Source organism: Scomber scombrus, chromosome 7 (genome assembly GCF_963691925.1).
Source record: "Scomber scombrus chromosome 7, fScoSco1.1, whole genome shotgun sequence".
Lineage (NCBI taxonomy): Eukaryota > Metazoa > Chordata > Actinopteri > Scombriformes > Scombridae > Scomber > Scomber scombrus.
The window spans coordinates 26,513,030-26,534,810 of record NC_084976.1 but is presented as its reverse complement, the minus strand read 5'-3'; the positions used below and the strand labels follow the sequence as shown (position 1 = coordinate 26,534,810).

Below are 21,781 nucleotides of genomic sequence, written 5' to 3'. Positions count from 1 at the left end.
GTGTATATAATTTCAACTTGTCCCCCATCTCCCATATTTACCCCTAGACAATCACATATTTTCCACCGATCACTAACTGATTTCCTGCCATAGACTGAGTAACGTGTCTACTTCAGCAGCAAAAAGATCAACCAGGAGATTAATAAAGAAGAGAAGACGCTTAAAAACCTTTAACATGCTGCATCGCAACACTGAACTACAAACCTACTTCACCAGTTGACAATTGAGTGAGGATGACAGACAAGTACCAATGAATTTGCTAGAAAACAAACATAAAGAGTCAGAATAGAGTAAGGTCAAGTATTATCTTTAATCAGAGTGGTTGAAAAACATGTTACTTCTCTATCTTGTTACCCTTCATATGTGATGTGTGCGTGTGAGTTTAAGTGCATGTCAGTATGTGCTTTAACTGCAGCTGCCAGTTGTCACCATTGCAAAGAGTGTTCTAGTGTCTGTTCTCGTTCTCTTCCTGGCATGTGCCCCATTTACCTCGGCACACTGCTTGGATTCATGTGGTGAACACTGTGTGAAATCCTCCCATGCATGGGGCCTTTGTGGAGTCCTGGCATTCATGTGCAGATAGGATAGGCAGCCCACAGGGTCCCCTGTTCCTGCACGCTCAGGGACAAACACTCAAACATAAACAAGCATACCAACAATAAATCCACCTTTCTAACAGGTCAGCACTTTAGTTCACAGGACACAATATTTCATAGGTGTGAGAGCGTTAAAGCACTGACATGGGAGGCAGAGAGGTCAAAGGTTGTGGGTTAAATGGCCACAATACATCATCTTGACCTAAAAAAAAGTCCAACACATCCTGTTGCCTGCTCTAAACTAATAACTTGATATAGAGGATTTGTTTTCAGTGGATTCTAGATATCCAATTCTAGATATAATCACAAAACACTAATAAAACTAATTGTGTCTTACCCGCAAATACATACCTATATTTTAAAATATACATTTAATCATACATATTGGCAGTAACAATAAAGGTTAAAGATCCCCCATCCAGACATCAATATTAAGATATTTAAATATACTCTGCTTGAAACAATAATGTGTGTCTGTTGTAGTTATTACACACACACAACCACACACACACACACAAAAGTAAAATTAACCCATTATCCTTAAATGGCATCGACTCTTCTTCCCTAAAATGTATATGCAAATATATCTCATGTCAAAAGTTGAATCAGTGTAGTTCATTCTCAGTGTATGTGAACTGGAGGCTTCAAGTTTCCAGGTAACACACATGTATGGATTACATACTGGACCAGAACTGGCTTCCAAACTAGATGTGATGTCCCAAATCAGGCTCATAGGCCCTCCACTAAAAATCAGATTTTCATTGATCACAGAAAAACTTTCCACTTTCTGCAGATTAACGTGAAATCAGCCTTCCAATGTCAAACTGCACATGTATCATTCATACATCATACATCATTCTGCACAGTGAAGCTCAAACATCCAAGTAAAGCGACAATAAACATGAGACATTTTTGAGTGAAGAAGTACATCACAACATAAAATTTCCTCATAATATAACTTATTCCTAGTGTTGTAATCGCTAAGACTGAACTACATCCCAAGGTTAATTTTGTTTTTCCTTTTTCAGCACTGTCGGCATGTAGAAGTATGTATCATGTCTCTTACATTTCATAGACGTTCTGGTCTGTTTTTATCACCTGCTGGTAATAACAGTAATAAATAATTGCTCAAAAAATGAAGTTATGCTAGCTGTAATAATTTGATGACAGTGATTCTTACTGTTGTGTGTCAGATTTGATTCCTAAAGTACAGTGAAGTTCTTGGTGGTATTAATCTTAATTTGTAGCACATTTTTCACTACCAGCACACTGCCATTAACACATTAACACATTTCTGAGACAGAGTTAAGTTGGGGGTTTTTTGGCATCTCATCCTCAGTGAATACAGAACAATCATTTTCTTCTTCGGTGGGCGGACCTGGGCTAATATCCCCTGTAGATTTTTTACACCTCCCAATCTCACACAGACCCTGTAGCAACTGCAGTAGAGCAACTCTTAGCTCTCTGCAGCGCAGCGCGTACAGCAGCGGATTGACTGCAGAGTTAACCAGGCAGAGTGTGCTGCAGAAGGCGAAGGCCCTCTGTTGGGTATGGGTCAGGACCACAGAGACATCAGCAAGCATGAAGGAGAGTGCAGGAAGCCAGCAGCCCACCAATATGAGCAGGATCAAGCCAAAGGTGCGTGCTAGCCGGATATCCATCCTCATGCGGGCATGGCCTGTCCCTGCTGCTCCCTTCATGGTGGTCATGGAGGATTCATGGCGGTGGGCCTTACACAGGATGAGAGCATACGCAACCAGAATAAGAGCCAGAAGCACCAGGGTAAAGCTGGTCCAGCAGGCCAGATAGGCCTGGTTGATGTAGGGAAAGAGGCGTGAGCAGGGTGGAGAAAGACCTGTAGGACACCTCCAGCCCATCAGAGGCAGGGAGGAGAGGAGGATAGTGGCGGTCCAAAGTATCAGCAGGCTCAGCAGGGCTCGGCGGCGGGTCAGTAGGAGCTTGTAGCTGGAGGCCTGGTGGATGCAGAGGTAACGGTCCAGGGCGGTCAGTAGTAGACTCCCCACTGAGCTAGTGAAGGCCATGGTGACACCACCTAACTTAAAGAGGTAGGCAGTGGGGCCATCGCTGCGGCGGAAGAGGTGGAAGTCCAGGAAGCTGGTGGTGAAGAAGCAGCTTGCAAAAACATCAGCCAGGGCAAGGCTGCCAATGAATAGATAGGAAGGCCGTTGCCGCAGGGTGGCTGTGGCAGCTATCACCACCAGCACAAGAGCATTTTCCAGCAGTGTGATAGGACCTGCCAGGAAACAGATGGAGCCAATGACTGTCTTCTCTGCCTTCGTCAGGACCATGTAGCATTCCAGGTTCTCAAAAGGCCTGGTAACTGTGAGAAAAACACAGTGTATATCTGGACAAATCTTAGACTGGTGAGCTTAAACAGCTGACATTACAAATGCACCTAAAGTTTTGAATTTAGAGGGAGAAAAGAGACTTTAAAGAAGAAAGTTCTTATATTTACCGTCAGCTGGTGACGATGTGTTCTCTTTGGCTGCCGTGGGTCTTAAACAAGCCCATTCCTCCATTTCACCTGTTACTCTATGGGCCAATGCTAGATTGTAATTAGGAAATAAGTAAATTATTTTAAATTATTGAATCATCGTTGTTTTTTAAATTAATTTATACATATATATTATATATTTTATATATATAATAATAATTTATATATATATATATATATATATATGTCACATGATCTGTAACAAAAGAACTGAAAAAATGGAATTGATTGAAAATATCATCCTTCCATCATTAGATCAACTTCTATGCACGTTAATCTGAGAAAATACTAAACCAAGAAAAATATTATTGTTGAGAGCTGACAAAACAGTAAGAACAAAACAAAACAAAAAAACCTGTACAGATAAAAGTACATTCTTAAATTTCATCAAGATGGCCATAACATAATTTTTTTAATTATAGCATACCTTCACCTTGAGATTTCTATGTTGAGGCGATGCTAGAGGCAACTTCCTGTTCAGAAAAAAAAGTGGTTAAGTAGAAAATGGGATTCCTATTTCTCTCTCTGTCAATATTGAACTTAGACCTTAAGAGGAACATTAACATATGGAGTCAAGACAGAAAGTCAATTAGAAGTCGGGGCAAACAGACAATAACCATTACAGTATCATCTAATGCTTACATTGAAGAGATAGGCACAAAGAGCCTCGTATATCACGGTTTAAAACAAGCCATAAACTCTGTTTTTTTGTTTAAAATTCCTAGAAGCTTCGTTTGGTTGTGATTAACAGTGAACATGACCAATGTGATGATGACGATGGTTTTTATTCAGATTCAGATTAAGTGTTGTACCGTATGAATATGTGAATGTATATATCTGAATCTTTAAGCATCTCAAGTGAGAGTTGTCCACAGCCCAAAGTATGTGAAGATCGTGTGTACCACATGTGCAAGATATTCTCTGAATGTCAAAGATGTTTTAAGGCATATATAAATACTTGAATAATATTTGAGTAAAATATATGAATATGCATGTTAATTTCAAAAGTTTCAAAACATGTTTCCTCTTTTACTGAAAAGTCCATCCTCAGTCTATGTACAGTGAAGGCTTCAAGTTTCCAGATCAGATTTATGTAAGTTGCATACTGGATCAGGATCGACTCCAGACTAGTTGTAATGTCACAAATCATGCTCGCAGGTACACGTCTCAAACTCACATTTTCAGTCAGCACAGAGAAACCATTCAATATATGAATGTGAAAACAGCTTTCTCATGTCAAATTAGATTGATTAGACTGAAGAAGGAGTTGAAGTGATTTTTATTTTTATTTTGTGAACTCAGCTAGTCCAGAGACCTTGTATGTCATGTAATTTCTTGCTACAGTCACTTTGGCTGTGATTTTACCCTTAATGCATTCAGCTACTTGCAGAGGAGATCATCATCATAGCTAACAGGATGAAAAAGACTGCCCCCTTTTGGAATTAGAGGGGATTGTATTTTAAGAGGGCAGTTAATCTGTTGATGAAGGTCAGCACTGAATTGAACAATCTGCTCTAAAGAGCATCTCCTGTATGCAATCAATAGATTAAACTAAGTATGGAAAGCTGATGTGAGAGGATTTGATTGAAGTAAATAATGCTGTGATAAATGGGAGTGGCCACCTGTGATTTATTTGCACAGAGCGGCTTTAATATGATAAATAATTTTACAGACAACAATGTGATCCATACACGGAAAATAAATGTAAATCACAGTGATATTGCAGGAAATGTTTTTTTGAAAGCAGCTGGGGTATATTGGGTGAAAAACTAATAAAAGAAAAAACGTTAAAGGTTCAGAGAAAGTAGTAGGTTAACATCATGCAATAAGAGAATTTACCGTCCTCAGGAGTTGAGTAAAGGGACACTATGCCCTTTATTTCATTGTTTCCATTTTATTCTGTTTACTGTCACCATTATCCCAGTTTTTCATCATAAATATGGCATTGCCTTATGAAAGCACAAATATATATACGGGCAGAAGTGATGGAAGTAAATTATTTTCTGGAAAGATCATATTGACTTGAGGGACAATATTTCTTAATTCAACCATGGGCCATATGTCTGCATGCACTGCGGATATTACACCACCTCAGGCTTCTTCTTGCCTCCCTTGTGGTGAAAATTTTGATTGACAGCGGTGCTGTGTTTTGACTCTTTAAGACCCCGTCATCCTTATAAGAAAAAAGATTGCCCCTTCATGAAATCAGCAGCACTAGTGCATATATGAAACTTAATTTATAATAAGACACATGTCTGCATCCATTTTGGTCACATCACTGGCGACATCTACACTGAAATATGATGTGGCAATTACCCCTTGAGTCACTGTTACACCATCCCACAATGTTTCAAAATATCATCAACACACCAATGAGATCGCGACTTGATGTCTCTTTTTGTATTAGCAGCAGTGTTAAGAAAATAGAGAACTAAAAAAATCTATCTTAAAGTATCACATTTTCTGAACAAGAGCACCCAGTGAATATAAAAGTATTGCCCAAAAATAAGAACCGTATTTTTTCTGTAACTTCCTGTAAAACCATTTCAGACATAATCACAATTCCCTTTTAAAACCTAAATTATGTTAATGGGTGTTAACTACTGCAAAGAAATTAATTTCCAAGCGCTTACCTTATGTTCTCTCTCTGTTTTTCTGTTTAAGGTGATGTGATTTATAATGTCTCTCAGAGGCAGAGCAACCACAGCATGACCGCACAGACCTACAGACCTGACTGGTGGCAAAGTGCACAAGTGAGGGTAAAAGATAAGGGGGGGTGGCTGTGATGACAGGAGCGAGAGAGAGAGAGAGAGAGAGAGAGAGAGAGAGAGAGAGAGAGAGAGAGAGAGAGAGAGAGAGAGAGAGAGAGAGGTAGGGGAGGGAAAGGAAGACAGAGAGTGACGAAAGATGCAAAATTGTCGTGAAACTGATGATTGAATAATAGCAATAAAGGTCCACTTTTTGTTTCAGTTGTTAGATTAGAAGTTATACATCACAAATGTACATTGAAAATAGTCTAAATCAAACACTAATAGAGAGACGGTGAAGTGATCACACACCTCTAAGTGCTGTGTCCTTCTCGCCTTTCCATCAGACAGCATCAGGACAGACTCTAGGGAAGGGAGTACTTTAGAGAGGTGTGAAAAACATGTCGATAGAAAAGGAGGAAAACACATCATAGCCTCTTTTATTTAGCACATATGTTTTAAAAACAATTGCTTGGCTTTATTAATTATTATCTGAGAATTATTTTTGCCAAACTTCTATCCCGAGGTCAAGAATAAACTTTCATGCTCAAATGAATCACCTCATTCAAATTTTTTTTACCAGCTTAAGATATATATTTTTTCCGCATGTTGTATCACCAACCTCCTGCCCACTGATTATTCCCATTTGTTTCTTCCACCTCTGTCGCTAATTACTTCCCACTCATCTTCATTTGACAGACAGTGACATCACACATACTGCACAACACACACACCCTTTCCTTATATCACATGGTTTATGCTATTTGTGTCACATATTGCTTGAAGGATTACAAAAATATCTTAATTGCCTGCCGTCTGTGGCCAGGAAGGACTGGCAAAATAATAAAAAAAACAGGTTTTAATTATGTCTGCTTTGTTAATTTGACGATTAAGTGTGTGCGTTAGAATAGACAGTACAATGAACATGTTTTGCTCTTAGAGTCTCAGTACAGGGTTCATTCATAACAGTTCATTCACTTTTATACTTTTTTACCAACATGAAGTCAATATCTTTGTTTTACACATTTTTTCGGTATTGAGGATTTTTGCAGTTTGTTGATCCTCTTTTGCAAGTTCACAAGGAGTTTTTATGTTTTTCTTTTATATATTCTGCACACTACTTATTGGCTAATGCCCAGTGAGTCGGGGTGTAATACTGTTTGCAGTACAACAGGGGGCAAAGCTAAGCAACCACAAATGAGTGGAAATTCTGTAAGGAGTCACTCAGTAACCTGACAGTGAACATTATAATGATGGCAACAGGTTAAAAGGTTGTCGAGTGTTTTAATCTTTATTATTCTTAATGGATACAAAGTCTAACTGGCCAAGCAGGTTCATTCAGCAATAAAGGACATTTAAATGAGTTTATGCCCCTCTGGAAAAAGTACATTACTAGTTCAATAAGAATTTAATCAGGCCACAAAATGACATACCTGAGGCATTCTGAAATGAATTACCATCTTATTTTAGCTTCTCAATTTAGAGAAAAGTATGCTGAATAGCAGCAACTGGGACTAACAAATATATCAAATGGCAAGGAAATAGGTCGCAAACAGACCTTTTGTGACATGTTTGTATGTCTAAAGTAAAACATGATTTGAGAGTGACAACAGCAGCGATATCTGGTGCACTGATGGCAGTGTCTTCTCCTCCTCTGACCTGATGGATCCAGCAGGCCAGAAGGCAGGAAATGTGATTAGGAGCAGACAGCACAGCTCCAATAAGATTTCTCCTCAGTCACTGTCCGACCAGGTGCAGCACAGCGGAACAGGCCACAGGATAGAATAAAGCCCGAAATGTTCAATTATCTGTTGGATCACGTCATGCTGTTACGTCCTCCCTTTTAAGAAATCACCCTGCTACATAAACATCAGGGCTTGCTTTGCTGTTTCAGATTGATCCAGGTTGAATCCATTAATCAAATTACCTCTCCTCATTTCCAGATTGCCAGACCTGCAAACAGCAGTATCAGATCTCTGATGTGAAAAAAAGGCAGGGGAAAAAATGAACGCAGCAAAAATCGAATTATTTCCTGCTAAATGCTTTAATTATTTTGATTTATTTTACTGTAAGCAATAATAATGTGACTGTTAAATTAAAATATATGAGTGCAAGAATTTAACATGGAAATTTCAAATGAGTATGGGTGACTAAAACTCAAAATTAGAAGATCTTTAAAATCAATTAAATATAAGTTACACAAATGAAAAATATACAAAATGTATTCTTCTTACATTTTCCAGTATCCTTTGGACTTTTGCATTTTCCATTTACAATATTCAACAGGTGAGATTGTAAAGTAAGTTAGTAAAGATTTATTTAAATAGCACAAAGTGACAAAGTGCTTCACAGACAGAAATAATACAAGTGAAGACATCAAAAACAGTTTTACAAACAGCAGATAAACTAATGGAAAGGTGTAAACTATTACAAAGTTTGGGGGCAAAGACAGAAGGTGCTCAGTCTCTCTTCATCTTAAATTGAACTTTGGGAACATCTAGTACACACTAGTCAGCCAAGACCTTAAGGGCACAACCATTCAGGAAAATAGGGCCTGAATAGACAAGACTTGACCTTTTGTTTGGCATTCAGCATTTCGATTTACATATTAAAGGGGCATTGAGAAATATAGGACTAGTGCTGACTAGTGTTGAGTTATGTTGACTTGTACTTGTATCTGGCCCAAAGTTACAGGGATTTAAAATATACTGAGGCCATCAGTCCAAACTCCCAGCCCTGGAAAATCTCTAAATTATTATAATTATTTGGATTTTTCATATTTAAATTATTTAGGGTAGCTGTTCAGTTAAATCTCCTGCAAGTTTTATTTTCATGGAGTAGTTACAAACTGTTTAAAAATTCAACTCTTACATGACCAGAGCTTTATGTAACAGAAAAGTTCCTCAGCAAACGTGGTTTTATGTCCCTCCCTCGACCCTCTCCAACTCCCTAAACATAAAGGTCCAAATGCGGTTCCAAAGCCCTCCTCGTGTAGCCAAATATAAACACAGTGAGTCTAAAAATACTTGAATCATATTATGAAATACTCTTCATGTGCAAGTTTTAACTGTAGAAGGAAACGCCCCCCACCACATTAAGAAAAAAAAGCTTTAAACTCTCAAATTCACAGAAACAAATACTGAGGATTTTGTCTTAGTGTCCTTAATGATAGTTATACAGGAAGCAACAGCTATAAATAACAGAAATTCAGGCAAATGTTCTCTCTTCTCTGTCTTTCTTCACAAAATGTTGAGTCGGTTGTAATAAACAACATTATCAGTTTGTTCTCCTCAAAAAACATGTCATCAAATGTAAGGATATGCTGCTAAACAGACAGTGAAACTAAAATAATGTGTTACAATTGAGATTGCATTTGAATGTGTGTGCTGTTGTTACAAAAGGTCTTTGATATGGGCCCAAATTATTGCTGAGTGGTGGAAAAGTCTGCTTCTGTCCCTTCCAACGTCACTCTCTGTGGGTGTGTTTCACAACACATTCCAGTTTATTGAAATTCAATTACTTCTCACTGTCGACACCTAGTAAGAACTGTAAATTGCCAATAAGACGTATGGAATAGTCTCATCTGTGCGACTAAAAAATTAACCTGTCCACTTTTGTACACCAGAGTTGTTTTGACTGTATCTGTTGCACTATGTAGGACGGCCTGCTGTATATTTGAAGTGTTTACCAACAGTCATATATGGAGGTTTGCCCACCTCACATGTTCTGAATGACTCTCTGAGGCCTCACAGTGACCTACTTTCCATACATAGCTGGCTCTTGAGCGGCACAGCCCCCTTCAAAGGTTGCTTTGGTTGGGGAGCGGAAGTGGGAGTTTCATGGCCTACAGCTGTGACCATTGGCTGACGCAGAGTGTGTTGTGTAACACTTTTAAAATCCAGTTTAAACAAGGTAAGGAAAACAACATTGGCCGTGGACTGAGATAGGAGTCAACTGCCGTCACTAGTTGTCCCGTATTCTTTAGACTTGGACCAGACGAGTCCCATAAAACCAACTGGAGGATCATATCAGGTCTACAGAAATGCAGGAAGTGAAAACTATGCTGTTCATAAGCAAAAGAAGGTAATGAAAACCGAAAACTGCTGAATGAAACAGAATACTCCAGTCAAAAGCTGAATAAAGACAATACATTTATTAAAATAATTCTAATAAAATAAAAGGTCAAGTTAACGCAGCCAAGTTTGATAAAAAGTGATTTAAACTTTTAGCTTTTAGCTACTTAACTGAATTCATTTACCATAAACTATGAAATTCAAAGTGGTCTAAACTTATATCCCTAGTGGTGTGGTAATTTTCACCTCATGTGACCTACCATTAGTTTTAATTTCAGTGTTTGTAGTTAATGACCCCAAAACATATGTGCTCTCCAGGACACTGAAGTGCCATTTGAGGTGCTGTGGTTGTAGGTTTATTCAACTACGCTTGGGGGGAAGGGAGGTTCTCACCTCATAGCCTCATAGCCTCAAATGACTTGTCCACATGTTGCTACAAGTTCCTACAGATTTATGAGGGCATTACATTTACTGTGGAGCTTCTTTTCATATCATATCTCTGAATTGTGTAAAGGCTCATTTTGAATTATAACTTTAAAAGGGTGGTGATATATGTTGTGTTGTGTTACATAACAGATATTATTGGTAGAATTGGCTATATTAATATTTGAAAACAGAGATGAAAGAACAGGAAAAAGTCCCTTTCACTACTGTTCAGAAGGGTGGAAAATGATAAAAGCTTTAAATGACCTCTAAGGTATTTTTCAAACTTTTATTTGACTTTAAACTATTTATTATATTCCTCAGGGGCATGCTGCTGTAATGCCTCTCTGCTCTGCTCACTTTACCTCTTACTTTATTTATTTTCTGATTCATTATGCATATTGGGTAATGTTCTTTATTTTATTAGCTATAGATGTTCTGTATTTGTTTATTTATACCACAATCACTGAGACTAGAGTATTTGGTTCTTTTTCATGTATTTACACGGCTGGAATAACGATAAAAATCCTTGAATGTTTTGTTTTATCTCTAGACGACAGATGATAGGTCGTTTGGGGGGGATGGGTAGCTTACAGACAAGGGCTGTTGTGTCTCATTACAGCCTGTTGCAGCTGTTTCAACCCAGTAACAGGTTTAACCAATACGCAAACACGCAATGTGGTCGAGTAAATCTGTTTTCCGGTATAATAAAAAGTGCAAACACCTCGAATAAATCGAAGTCACCAAGTGTTTACGTTGTTATTAGAGCTATTACACAACACTAATACACACTTACTGTCAAACCAAACCCCTTTATAAAGTACTGCTCGTAACAGTAGATTTATTTCTTATGTAATTTGGTGTTTTTTTGGGTAGTTTTCAGCTGTTTTTTTCTCTCTGTCTCACTTCTTCTTTCAGGAAATACCCCGAGCGGCTCCAACAAAGGAAAACAAGAGAGAAGCTGTCAGGGATTGACGTCACCGGTCTGGCAACAGGCGTGAATGCGTCTGGTGTTCTCTTCGCTGATTGGTCCGTCGGTTCCAGCTCAGCTCCTGATTGGCTGGATCCGAGCTACATATATCCTCTGTAGATGCCATTTTGTTGCATTTCAGACGGAGTCGGGAGGGAGAGGCGTCGTCCTATCGACTACCTGTTTTTTAACATCGTATAAGCCTCGAGGGTTGACGGATTTTTTTTGAAGGAAATATAGCTCGCTGTGCTTCCTTCTTTCTTTATCCGTCGAGGGATATCAAAAGGCTTATCTCATATATTTCTTTATTCTGACGAACGGCTTCGACCACCAAGCCTGAAGAAGTCGGTAAGTGAATTTTTCCGTCGTCGCCATATTGAATCGACTGTTTCTTTGTTTTGGTTGGGTGCCAACAGAATATTTTTTAAAAACACGATATTATACTCGATCAATATTTAGATTTATCAATTAATAACCACTTCGATCGTGATATTCAATATAAATGTTATTTTAAAGCTGCTAAATCAAAGCTTAAAGCCAGTTCACTACAGGACAAAGCGACCGCAGATAAGCTGTAAGCGATACACTAAGCTTGAGACACACAAAAATTATTATTTAACACAATTTACTGCAATACTTGCTCCTTAATGCAAGTATTATTTAATAGGAATGAACAGGAAAGGTTTAGGAGCCGCCGTTTTTTGTCTTTTTTATTGATTTTTGCAGTGCGTGGTGTTATGACGCACTCAGAAATACACGCAGGAAACCATCATCTAATGTTTATGGACGGTATTTAAACGCTATTAAACGAATGCATTGATTGAACCAATGTCTATTTAGCATGTCTAATTGAAATTATGTCTCCCTTTTAAAGGTCTTAGACTTCCGAGCATCCTGCGCCGAGGTGAATTGATGTTCAGCTCGGCTTCACGGGAAAACAACGCTTATTATTGGCACATGACAACCTCAGACCTTGCTGGACACAGAAGTGCAGCGAGAAGTAGACAGAAACCTACTTCGAGGACCTGGGGACCGGTTGGAGGTGAAAGATTGAAGATAGAGCTCTGCTTCAACGTCAACTTTCTGACAACAAAGAGGTGAGCAGAGGCTGTTTTGCTCTTAGTGGGCGGGTGGGGGAGGGGCGGCGCAGGCCAGTCTGGCGTTTCTGCACGTAGCTCTTGTGCTTGTTTTCATTGAGAGATTATGCAAGGTTATGCTTGCTACGTGGACGGACTGCAATACGTTTTTACCACCCTAATAAAACAGAACTCATTGCAGCTAATCACAGCATTGCAGTTTAAATTATTTTTTTTAGAGTTATAATAAATACAATTTATTCTCATCATGTAGGTGACACGTAGTGCAGTATGGGAGGTGGAGAGCGGTACAACATTCCAGTTTCCCACCCTGAACGCCCTTTGCCCAAGAAGAAACATCAACTTGGCCGGGCCAAGCAGAGAAGCCGTGACCAGAACGGATCGTCAGTAGCAGCATCTGCAGGAGGGGCAGGCCTTCACCATCATGGCCACCGCAGGAGCGACAAAGGCGCAGCCTACCACAGGTCCCCAGAGGCGCGGCAGGCCGCGTCTGCAGACAAAAATGCTTCTGTCCGTTTTGCCACCAGCTATGATCAGAACTGGGAGGGCGCAGTGTCTCACCTCAACACGTTCCTGGCAACCCAGGGAGGTCCGAGCTACGCAGGGCCAAAATTCAGCGAGCCACCCTCGCCCAGCGTGTTGCCCAAACCCCCCAGCCACTGGGTGTCCTTCCCAATGAGCTCTTGTGACAACAGGGAGATGATGACCTTCCAGCTCAAAAGCCTCCTCAAGGTGCAGGCCTGAGAAGGAACACCACGCCCGATTGTTAGAAAAAGCCAATGCATGGACTGGGACTCTTTTGAGGGCATCGACCCACCAGGAACACCTCAGTGCTGTAATACTTTTAACTGTTTTTAGATTTGCCTCTTTGAGGGTTAGGATGCATTTGCAACAATGTTTTTTGCTGTAAATGTTTATTCAATTTTTTAAACCAATTTTTCAAAACTATTACAGCCTTGCAGCCTTGCTGGTCGGTGATGCCTTTAGTCGAGTCTGTTTTTGTGACTAATGACAAACTGGATATCTTTGTACTTTTGTGTTTTGTTCTTTTTATGTTGGCTGTCAAAGCAAATTGAGTGAGCTTTTTCTCCCAAACAAGGATTATAGTATAGGTCAGGTAATTCCCTCACTTTTACAGTCCATTTCTGTGGACAGATGCTTTTTCATTTACATAGGTTCTATGATGATCCTTTGGAGACACCTCTAAAGTTCAGGTGCTAAAGCAAACAAACAATTGTAGCATTTTGACTAGGACCACCATGTTTTTCTTGTGTTCCTTGTTTGGGATATAAAAGACACTCAACTGTAATTCTGCAGGGAAAAAAACTATCTTACTGGAGGTAATAAGCTGTAGTGAGTGAGTAGAGGTCAGAAGTGTAACCTCAAACTGAAGAGACCATGGCACACTCAGGCTTTGGGCCGCCAACTCCTGTACCACCTTTTTTATTGCGCTGTGCGCACATGCACTATAGGAGTTGAGTTTGCCCGAGGCCTGCAACACTCTATCATAGCATTATTTTGTACAGGTCCTTTTTGTTGTGGTTAAAAGATGTTTGAAATGCTATGTGTAACCAAAGCAATGTTTTCGCTGTAATTGATTCCACTCCCTTTTGGTAGGCATGGTTGTCATTGCCAGTTCAACTTTGCTGACTCAAGTGGTGAATGAGTTAAGAGTCCTGTGGGTCACCTCCGACTGCATCTGTTCCAATCAGAACTGTTCTCGCCCCTCAGCCGCTGCCTATTCAGGACAGTGCTGCAGCTTCAACGTGCGGAAGAGGGCCAGACTTAGACTTAAGATTGAGTTTCACTTGGTCGTTAAGTCACATGTCTCGGTCCTGTTGGCTGCATGCACTTGTAAGAAAGGTATGGCAGAGCTGAGGGAAATTTCTGAACTGAAGTGGCCCACGGGACTCGACCTGAGGCAGGGGGCCAGTGTTTTTGTGTTTACAAATCGGTCTGGTTGGACCATCCCATAATCAACAGACACTTGCTGCCTCTTGCCTCTGTATCTTGTTGCCCTCTTGCACTGCAATCAGACTTTTTTCCCCTTTTTGTTTTTTCTCCTAATTTACAGGCCAGGATACTATGGAAATGATGGAGGCGTAATTGACTATCTTCCAATGGATTCTCTATTTTTATGATTCAATCCTCTATTGAGGCTCTTTATTGTTTCCCTTTGCAGAATTGGAGCTGTTTATTGCCAGCCTAAAGATGACAAAACAAAGTACCAGGAGCTTGATAGCGTGTTCAAGAGCCATGTAAATAATGAAGTGTATAAAGTACTTGTAGCATATGTACATTTGCAGGCCGAGTTTGAGGCTTGCCCAACAAAAGTATTTTTAGTAATAACACTGAATGTATAAGATGTGCTAAGGACATGTCTTGACTTCAATACTGAAGAATATTTTTGTTAAAAAAAACAAACCTGCCTATAGCATTTGTCAGTACCCCTGCACTGTTCTTTCCAGAGATCTTGCACATGTTTTTTTATTGTTTTGTATTATGCACAGTGTAGGGTGAAAGATGCTAAGTGCAAATTAAGAAAATAACAATTGGATCCTAGGAGACTTGCTTATGTATGAATTTAAGTTGAGAATGTGCTTACATTTAGTAAGCGTGATGCTGTTAATTTTGAGTTAACCTGTTTGTGCCTAAGTTGAAATCCATGCTGAAAGTGACAAATTATTTTTTAAGTGGCATTGCCACAGATTGACCAAATGTTCTCATCAAAACCACATTCAATCCTCCGCTGTTCTTCCGCCAGCAGACGATTGAATGTGGCCCCATGCTATTTAAATACCTCTTATTGGTTGTTCATGTTAACTTTTTGTTTCTTGTCCCCTGAATCCTGCATGGCAAAGTCTCCTTGTGCTAAACTTAAATTGAATTGAATTGGCTTTTAATTTGTCCCCCTGAAACTGTCACTGTATAAGAAAAGGAAAATGCCCTGTTTAAGATTGGTATCAATTGGTGTTTAAAAAATGCAAATGTTAAATGCACTCTGTGAATTGAAGACAAATTTTTACAAAAAAAAAGAAATAAATCCCCTTCCCTTCCCCCCTACCTTTTTGTCTGTTTCAGTATCTTGCACTCATGAATAACAGGATTTATATAGACAAACATTTATATTAATTGCTACCACAGTGAAGTACGACCTACAATCCTGTCACAGTACACTTTAGCATTTAAAGAAAGAACATAATTATGGATAGATTCTTTATTGACAACGCATAACAAAGACCGAAAACAAGGAAAATGATACTCAGTTGACTTTGTTTCACTCACTGAACAAAACACATGAAATGATTTGCAGCTCATTTTGAATATCGTCACAATACTGGACAAATTTATTAGAAACTATCGGCCTTCCATTTATTATCCATCGCCTCAGTAATAACAGAAGAGGCTCCTAAAGTATCCCGACCGTCTGCTGAAACAAGACCAACTAAATACTGCAGAGTCAGAGCTTGGCGTCAGGTGTAACTTTATTACCGTTTATACAACAAACTGAGACAGTCCCCATATTAACAAATGTGTGGATCAAAATATTGCTAACTCAAAGTACAAAAATACTCTCGGCAGACCCAAACCTGAACATTATGTCCACCCTCAGAGACAACGTACACTAGTCCAAAAAACTTGACCTAGTAAAACTCATCAGGTATCAAACTGTGCTTCTATGAATCACAACACAAACTTTTATTTACGCTAAAAAATAATCTCTAGGTCTCGCTGTTCTCCTCGCTTTGGCAACATATTCCTCCGTAAATATGATAAAACAAATACAAACCGGGAGCGTCACACTCCAGTTATCATCGTCAAAAAGCTGAACAGAAACATCCTCACATACAGATAAATAGAGCTTTGGAAGAACAAGTTTAAAGTTTAGTGACCTCCAGACTTGCGTCCTGCCCAGGACCTGGAGCGAGAGCGTGACCGGGACATGGATCTGGAGTAGGAGCGGGACGGAGATCGCCCCACAGACTGTTTCTGGGAGCTGGATGTCGGGTGGAAGTCTTCGGCGGGGCTGTGGGACCGGGACTGGCTCTTTTTACCTTTGGGCCTAGATCTGGAGGGGGAGGGGGAGCGAGACGCTGAGCGGCTACGTGAGCCTGGTTCATGGTGTGTCCTGTGGTGATCACGTGGAGGACCTCTGTACCTGGTGGTATGAACATTACTTGTTAATTATTAAATAAAGAGGCATTGTAGAGTTTATAGTGCTTATAACTGTCATATTGCAGGATGACAAATTAACCTACTTGTCATTTTCGTGGCTTCTGCTTCGTCTGCGTCGACTAAAAGAGCGAGAGCTGAGGAGAGAACAAAAACAAACCGGTCTTTCAGGATGTAACTTATTTACCGTAAGAGCTTCAGTGCGACACTTCATATCAATGACTTCTTGTAATTAGTGGAAGGCTGCTCGTCTATTTACAGACACTCCTACCGGATCTATCGGACCCAACTTAAAATTTCAAAATTAACCACTATTACATGATGACTAAATAAAGCTGTGTTTCAGGTTTTCGTTTACTCTCCTTTAATTATTTGTGTCCTGGGGGACAAACAAGGGCAACATAGATATACATCTTCAGTGTCCCAGCAGGGAAAACTGCCCATGCTCAAGTCTATTTTTAGCAAAAGTTACATAACATCCAGTCACACATGCACATTCACGCTCCTTCAGATCACACCTCAACCAAATCATGCATGTAATGTTGTAATCTTCTCTCAAGTTTGTTTTGTAACCCAGATCTTTATCTAAGTCGCAGTTTGGTCTGTCAAAATCTTTGTCAACGACATTTCTAGAGCTGGATAGAGATCTGTTTACATATCTGAATCAATATAATACCTGACTTTGAATATCAATACTAAAACAGTACTACTTCTGATTTATTCCTGTTTTAACTTTCTTTCTTTTCACTTTGAGATGTGTAATGTGTTCATTGCATTAGTGTTATATAAAGAACTTAAGATAAGATTAGTTTAATCATGCTTTGATGAGATATTTCCTTAAAATCTGACGGAGCATTTGATGCCAACTTTTCATAGATTTTTGCTTCGGATACATTTCGGTCAACACTCACAAAGACTTACTCTTACACGCTCTTTCAATTCACACCTGAACCAAAACATATAAGTAATATATGACGCTGTGTCGTAATCTTCTCCTCTCAAATTCATACTGTGACAAAATGACTTTGGTTTGTGACAAATTAACGTAAACGGACATTTGGCTTCACAAAAAACAAAATGAAGTTTGTTTTGTTACCCAGATTTTAGTCTAAGTCACAGTTTGAGCTGTTAAAACTGGTCAAAAATTGTTTTTTAAATATCTGAATCAATATGATACCTGACTTTCAGTATTAGTAGTAGTAAAACAGTATTACTTCTGATAACTTTGGGAGACATACACGTATATATTTTATATGTTTCGGTCGACAACGTAACAGACAACACCAGAAATCATGAATTTGAATGACACAATGTCAGAAACTGTCGGTGGTGGTCGAGGTTCTTTACAACTCACTCTTTAGGGCTCTCAGACCTCCGAGGACGGCGTTCATAAGAGGGGCTGCGGGACCTGCGACGATCATAGCTGCGGCTACGGGAACGTCTGCGGCGGCTATCCCGATCATCTTCATAGCGGGAGAAACTGCGGGGCGAGTGCCGCTCCTTGGTTTTCATCTGGTTTGGGGCTTGATGGACACATTTACAGAGAGACTTTAAGTGAAACTGAACTCAATATTTCCCAAAGGTTGTTGCATTGAGCTTTTATAGCAGTTAAAAGTATGCTGCTTAGATCGGGATGTAAAGTGTTCTTACTCTTGCGGTCTCCCTGGGCGAACTGGATTTCAATCTGGCGCCCGCAAACCCATTTCCGGTCCAGGTTGTGAAGAGCGTCCTCTGCATCCCGGACGTCTTCAAACGTGCTGCACTGTTAAGGCCTTTCATTTTGAAATTTGTAATGTCGGGACACAAAGAAGACTGCACAACATGCGCAACAATTAGAGAGAAAAGGCTGCAGCACAGGTCGACAGCTCCAGTCTATCAAAGCACAGCTACTGGACTTAGATCAGTGCGGTGAAAATAAATTTAAAAAAATCAGTAATTTAAGGTAATAATTTAAAATAAATTTAAAATAAGTATTGTCTTCAGTCATACCTACTGCAATTACAACACAAAAACCAAATCAATTAGGCCCATTTGTGATTTCAGATTGTGAAGACAAGACAAATATTGACGTGATCAGATTCGGTAGGATACACAAAGTTTGTCTTGTTACCTTTAACATGCTTGACCTTTGACCTTCAGCTTGTTCTTTATTGTCTTGGCAGAAGAACTTGAGGTTTCCTGCTTGTCTTTGCCCAATAAACACTTTTCCTCCCTTTGGTAGACAAATGGAAGCCTGGGTGCTCTCTTTTCTCCTCTTTGTATCTTCATGCTTTTGCTCTCTCTTTATTTTCCAAATTCCACTATCGCTTGTCGCCTGGGTGTCTTTGGCTTGAATCTACTCTACAACCGCCTTTCAACTTTCTTTGGTGTGGGGTCTCCAGAACTGTATCTTTACCATTCTAAGGCAACAACAGAAGAAATATTGGTTAGGAATATGTTTAAATCTGAATACAATATACTACATAACAAATTACAAACAAAAACACTTTTTTTTTACAATGCATTTTTCATATGAACAAAATAAATAAATATCAGGTCAGGTGTCACTGCAACCAAAAAGTCATTAACGCCTTACAATCTGTCAGTTAAAAACAACATTTCCAAAACTAAAAAAAAAGAATAAAGGATATTGAATGTAAGCAAATCCTCTTGCCCGCCGTGTATAGAAGTCAAGTGGAATGTAGACATCTACAATAGGCCCATAACGACCAAACTCACGTCGTAAATCCTCTGGCCTAAAGTGTCATGAAATAAGCACATTTATTCTGCTGTGCTATCAGGTGAATTTAGCTGGAGCCCAGAGTGCAGGGTATACACACAAAGGCTGGTGCCAGCACAGCATATGACATTACTTATGTGAAGACAAATCCAGTTATTCTCCCGCTTCAAAAGAAACAGAAGTTTACTCATGTTAAGAGTTGAGGTGAAATTGCTCGAGTAAAATAATTAAAATAAAACAAATAACCCAGCCAGCCACTGTAAACTTCACACAACCACAGCAGCCGTAAAAACTATAAATGGCATGCATCTATTTACAGAAGTGGGAAAGTCACAGAGGTTATTTAGGTTGAAAATGACCACAGTTTGGCTAAATATAGCGCTGAATAATCAGCGCTGACCATAACCATAACAGGATAATCTTACTTTCTGCTTATTTGTTATTTATTTCTATTAACCTTTCTGTTATTGTTCATTCGGATGTACATCTGCAGGAAATATGCAATACAATTTTTTTTTTTTTTTTTTTTAAATTATTATTTTAAAAAAGTGCTTAAAAAGGGTGCATCTAGTTCTTTTGAATCAAGCTAGTATACAGAGCAGGTATAATAAAAGTATTAACAGTAGGATCTGAAGATGCGTTGAGATGCAACAAACAGAATTATTTTCACATCCATTATTTTGGAGTGGCAGCATTAACTTCAGATATCAGTATCTCAAAATTCAGGCACATAAGTCTAAACTACTTATATGATAAGATTTTTAGATGTAAATGAGAATCTGTATGTAGTGTATGTATTTTTGTGTGTGTGACTAGGGCTAATTTTATTTGTTTTATTAGTCGTGCCACAAATAAAGCACCACAAGTTCATTTTTAGAAGTCTTGGCAGTACAGGGTGTACTCTTGTGTTTGTCACAAGAGAAAACAAAACAAAAACAAACATTATCATACTAACAAAATCTGCTTGTTGGACAATATTTGTACAAAAGTATAGAGCAGGTTTAGTTTTTCACAGCTGGGAAACTAAATGATGACAAATAAAATTATTTAAAAAGTTTCTCTTCTTTCCAACATTTATATTAAGTTGTTATCTGCGATGCGTGTCTCATATTTTCTGCTCCATCAGGCACAATAATTAGTTGTAACCTAGCTGCACAGATAGGTATTGGTACACATTACCTATATACTTTAAGTCAGGGGTGTCAAACATTAGGCCCAGGGGCTAGAAACAACCCCTCCGAGGCGTCTTATCCGGCCCACTGGATAACTTTACAAAGTATGATGCCAGGTTTCAGGAGCAAGTTAAACTGTGAGGAGACTACTTCATGTAAAATACAGAATTACTCTGATGAAGAAACAACAAATACATGTTGTGGTCATATTTAAAACATTCATATATTGAACATCAATCAGCAGCTTCTGTGTAAAATAATCTGTAAAAGATTCAGACATAATATTGATGAAATTGCTCATCTCAGCCCGTTCATCTGTTTTGTAAATTTATGGTTTATTATAGTAAAGTTAAGGAATAATAAATTATCACAGGTTATTATGCAGTGGTTTTACTGGGTCGGCCCACTTGAGATCAAATTGGGCTGTATGTGGCCCTTAAAAATGAGTTTGACACCTCTGCTTTAAGTATTGGTGTGTACTGTTAAACTGGGTAAAAACAGACTTGCTGTCCAGCAGTAAAGGGGTTAAGTGCTGCATACATGTGACAGCTACGTCAAATGAAACTATAACATCACTACCTTAAAAATACAGTAACGCTACGTGAAGTTAATTCAATGTCCAATATGTTAAATTAAAAAGCAAATAAAGGTATCACTTCCTTTTAAGGTAGTAGTGACATTACACTTCCGCCGCAATAATGCAGTGTTTTAAGCTGCATGTTTGCAAGCAACACAAGAAGAAATCTGATTAATAATAAGTGTTAAGAGTTATCTATAAAAACCCACATTGACTCTCTGTATGGGTTCAGTCGACAGTGAGCCATTTTGTGTGTTGTTTTTTGTGTGTGTGTGTGCTAAACTAGCTCCATGTTAGCTCACGTACACACCAGCGAGCTTTAAAAAGACAACGTACCTGGACTCGTCGGCGATGTTTCTGACGAACAGAGAGGTATTAGGGGGTCTCAAGTACCTCGCCATTTTCTAACAGCCCGTTGTTACAGTTTTGCTGGCCGGTAATATGTGTAAAATTACAGATATTTCTGCAGCTAAACCCCCCCCCACAGCTGACACTAGCTACGTGGTCAAAGTGACGTCTGCACTGCGCATGCTCGTGGATGTACAGCAGCATGTGTCAGACTATGGTCACTTTAGGGGACATTACATAAGATTTACATTAATCTACTAAATATTTACCCTAATCACCACCATATGCCTGACCCTAACCTTAACTTTAACCACTGACCGAAAAATCAGCTTTTCCCCAAATTGGGGACACGGCTGTCCCCCAGTTTACTG

At 39.2% G+C, this 21,781-nt stretch overlaps 3 protein-coding genes across 5 annotated transcripts; 1 reads left to right on the top strand and 2 right to left on the bottom strand.

The window, feature by feature from the left end:
* Positions 1-1,150: 1,150 nt before the first annotated feature.
* On the bottom strand, positions 1,151-3,689 carry cnr2 (cannabinoid receptor 2). Its single transcript, XM_062422865.1, has 3 exons — positions 3,539-3,689; positions 3,073-3,162; positions 1,151-2,937 (listed from the first exon to the last, which is right to left on the bottom strand). Exons 2-3 carry the CDS (start codon positions 3,134-3,136, stop codon positions 1,880-1,882), a joined length of 1,122 nt encoding a protein of 373 aa, XP_062278849.1. The 5' UTR covers positions 3,137-3,162; positions 3,539-3,689; the 3' UTR covers positions 1,151-1,879.
* A 7,770-nt stretch (positions 3,690-11,459) lies between these two features.
* On the top strand, positions 11,460-15,484 carry pnrc2 (proline-rich nuclear receptor coactivator 2). The gene is made up of 3 exons (XM_062421715.1): positions 11,460-11,672; positions 12,199-12,421; positions 12,675-15,484. Exon 3 carries the CDS (start codon positions 12,692-12,694, stop codon positions 13,163-13,165), a length of 474 nt encoding a protein of 157 aa, XP_062277699.1. The 5' UTR covers positions 11,460-11,672; positions 12,199-12,421; positions 12,675-12,691; the 3' UTR covers positions 13,166-15,484.
* A 76-nt stretch (positions 15,485-15,560) lies between these two features.
* On the bottom strand, positions 15,561-21,565 carry srsf10a (serine and arginine rich splicing factor 10a). Of its 3 annotated transcripts, none has more exons than XM_062421712.1 (6): positions 21,399-21,565; positions 19,225-19,329; positions 18,245-18,348; positions 17,949-18,117; positions 16,681-16,731; positions 15,561-16,580 (listed from the first exon to the last, which is right to left on the bottom strand). In XM_062421712.1, the coding sequence occupies exons 1-6, from the start codon at positions 21,461-21,463 to the stop codon at positions 16,307-16,309; spliced, it is 768 nt and encodes a 255-aa protein (XP_062277696.1). In that variant the 5' UTR covers positions 21,464-21,565; the 3' UTR covers positions 15,561-16,306. The 3 variants fall into 3 exon arrangements, with proteins under 3 accessions (XP_062277696.1, XP_062277697.1, XP_062277698.1); XM_062421713.1 differs by lacking the exon at positions 19,225-19,329 and adding an exon at positions 18,686-18,993 and having other exon boundaries at positions 18,245-18,340; positions 21,399-21,537; XM_062421714.1 differs by lacking the exons at positions 19,225-19,329; positions 21,399-21,565 and adding an exon at positions 18,686-19,161 and having other exon boundaries at positions 18,245-18,340.
* Between the last annotated feature and the right edge of the window lie 216 nt (positions 21,566-21,781).